This window comes from Frankliniella occidentalis, unplaced genomic scaffold (genome assembly GCF_000697945.3).
Source record: "Frankliniella occidentalis isolate FOCC.00 unplaced genomic scaffold, Focc_3.1 Scaffold24, whole genome shotgun sequence".
In the NCBI taxonomy this organism is placed as follows: domain Eukaryota; kingdom Metazoa; phylum Arthropoda; class Insecta; order Thysanoptera; family Thripidae; genus Frankliniella; species Frankliniella occidentalis.
In genome coordinates, this window is record NW_026267154.1 from 742,755 (window position 1) to 745,592 (window position 2,838).

Genomic DNA, 2,838 nt, shown 5'->3' on the forward strand with positions numbered 1-2,838 from the left:
CACTGGAAAAACTAATGTTACCATGGTAACGTTTCATCATGTGACCAAGACCGGTAACGTTTCCTGATGCGACCTACCCCATGCAAAAGGATAGGGCCAGCACAAACTGGTTGCATCACCAAACGTTACCTGGTTTGGTCGCGTCAAGAAACGTTACCTCGGTAACGTTAGTTTTTCCAGTGATGTGTCCCGACTACTGACAATTCGGTGATTATTGAAGGTGTTTGGTAAGTAAACTATATTGGTGTTTGTTGTGGAGCTTTACGTATTCATTTCAAGTCATCAAACGTTGGCCTTAATGTTGACGGAGCGTGAGTGAAAGTTTAACGAAAAAACCTTAAATTATTTGAAACTGAAACTACGCCAATGCTACAATTGCAATATGTATTAAGTTTTGTGTAATTTACGTCACACTATCAGAGGTGTGAAACACGTTGTGTAGACGTACAACAAACTGTAATGCTATATAATCATAGATCAAAAATATTCACAAGTCTCATGATTTGTTTAATCAAAATTATATCTCTGATTACTCAAAATATACAGAAACTGTATAAAAATTGGTATTCCCAATACAGATTGGTACTATTGATGTTATCTGCTAGTTCAACTATGGGTATTCTGCATAATTAATGGTGTGAAAAGATTAAATTCTTACTCTTTATTATCATCTTGTCAGAATTACAGTTAATGTACTGGTTGCAATGCAGATGCAAATACAACTTTCAGGACAACTTCATACTAATGTCGGAAACTCGATAGTAAATTGGTCTTAAAACTGTCTTTAAACTACAGTGCGAAACTAGTGTGGAAAACTACAGAAAAAGTAGCATAATGAAATATCTGAAAACTCAATTGCCAAACTAATGTATCAACTATACTCATTTCTCTTTTTTTTCTCCTCTGCAACTGCAGTTTCAAGACTGCAGTTTGAACGCTATAGTCCAAACTACACTTTAACTAAAGATCCTTCCACCCGGGGTATACGAGATGTATAGTACTACCAGCCAAATGGATGTGTTACGTAAAATAAAACAAAACGCACAAAGTACACGACTTTAAAAAAAACATGCGACCGTTTTTGTTATGCGTCGCTTTGTTTTCATTCATTCATTTTGGCTGGTATATTGTGGTTGGAGCGAGGGGTACAAAACAAAATGTCAGTGTAAGAAGACCCTACAAAAAATCGTAAAAAATCGGAAAAATCAAGGGAAATTTATTCCTAAAAAAAATCAAACAAACCTTGCACCGTTTTAAAAAAAATCTCTAAAATTAAATAACTTTTTTGTGAAGCACTAACATTGCTATTTAATTTAATAACAAAAATGTTTTGGAAAGTTACAACAGTTATGTTATGAAAATTCATTTGTAAATATAAATAGGAAAAAAATATCAAGGCGGGTGCACGTTTGAATTTACAGGGAAGTGCCCCTCGGGACGCATACGGTGCACACGCACACACCGCACACCGCACCGCCGGCGAAATATTTCTTCTTCCGGCCTCTTCTGTCCATGTGGGATCGTATATCCTCTGTCCCGTCAGTCGAGACGGCGGGGTCACAGACTCTCTTTCCTTCGAGATGAGCGACCCCCTGCAATGGTCCGCGCGCAGCCCGGGCCATGCCGTGCGCTGGATAATTAGCGACACAAACAAGCTCAATTGCTGGCCGTGTGCGGGCTGCCGGGGCGGCCGGGGGCCTAACTTGATCCTCTCTGGGTCGGGCAGCTCAATCCCTCAGCCACCGGTGGTTCCGCCAATGACTCGCAGATGCAATAAACCAGTAGTGGCTGCCTCATTGATGGACAACGTACCGATTGAATCGAGAATCGAGATTATGTCGTCGACGGCGGAAAAGCTTTGTAGCAGATGATACATTTGAAACATTTTACAAAACTGAAACTGATAAAGAAACAACATCACAAATAAATGTGTCCGATTGCTTGCACTGACTTGAATCGCGCAGCGTGCAGAGAGGTAGACGGGACGTCACCATCAATAAAACTGGAAGGAGCTCCTAGACCTCATCCACCTCCACGCTGTCGCACACGTCGCAGAGCACCTCGGCCGAGGGCAGCAACCGCCGCACCTCGGCGAGCTGCTCGCCGCAGGCGGCCGTCTCGTGGCTGAATTTGTGAGCCCTCACCAGCACGAGCCTCCTGAGCGCCCGCAGCCCGCACTGCTCCAGCAGCGAGTGCAGGTCCCCGCAGCTGCGTGGCCACGCCAGGCTACCCGCCGTGCCCACCCACAGCTGCAGCTCCTCCAGTGCGCGGCCGTGCGCCAGCAGCAGGGACTGCGTCGTGGCGCGGGGGAGGCGGGACACCGTGAGGCACTGCAGGCCGGCGTGTCCCGGCGGGAGCGCGGGCAGCACGACGGGCGGCGCGTCCAGGTCGGCGTCGGCGCCCATCATCACGTGCAGCCTCCTCAGGCGCGGCATGGCGTGCACCGCCAGCAGGTGGGCCTCCTGGGGGTGGCCCACACTCAGCCGCTCCACCGTGGGCGCGGCGCGCTGCAGCAGCTCGAGGCTCCAGGCGGGGTCCTTGTGACAGGACACTTTGACCAGCCGAGTAACCTGCGGCAGAACGGCGGACTCAGAAAAATTCCTGAAAATTTCCCGAAAATAACGGAAAACTTTCCCAAATCTGTGAAATTGTCAATTTTCCCCCCGGAAAACTTTCAATTTTTTCCTGAAATTTTCCGGAAATTGTCCAGAAACTTTCCAGGGCTTTGAACCCTACCCACCGCAGCACCCTCGCACTCACCCCTGGCGCCTCTGCGAGGACAGTCGCCTTCTCATTGGGAGCGGTCCGGCTGACAAACTCCACATCCATATCTCGAGG

The 2,838-nt window shown here is 47.4% G+C and overlaps 1 protein-coding gene across 1 annotated transcript; it reads right to left on the reverse strand.

The window, feature by feature from the left end:
- Positions 1-1,196: 1,196 nt before the first annotated feature.
- On the reverse strand, positions 1,197-2,837 carry LOC113210197 (uncharacterized). Its single transcript, XM_026428064.2, has 2 exons — positions 2,761-2,837; positions 1,197-2,570 (listed from the first exon to the last, which is right to left on the reverse strand). Exons 1-2 carry the CDS (start codon positions 2,827-2,829, stop codon positions 2,016-2,018), a joined length of 624 nt encoding a protein of 207 aa, XP_026283849.2. The 5' UTR covers positions 2,830-2,837; the 3' UTR covers positions 1,197-2,015.
- Position 2,838: the final 1 nt, after the last annotated feature.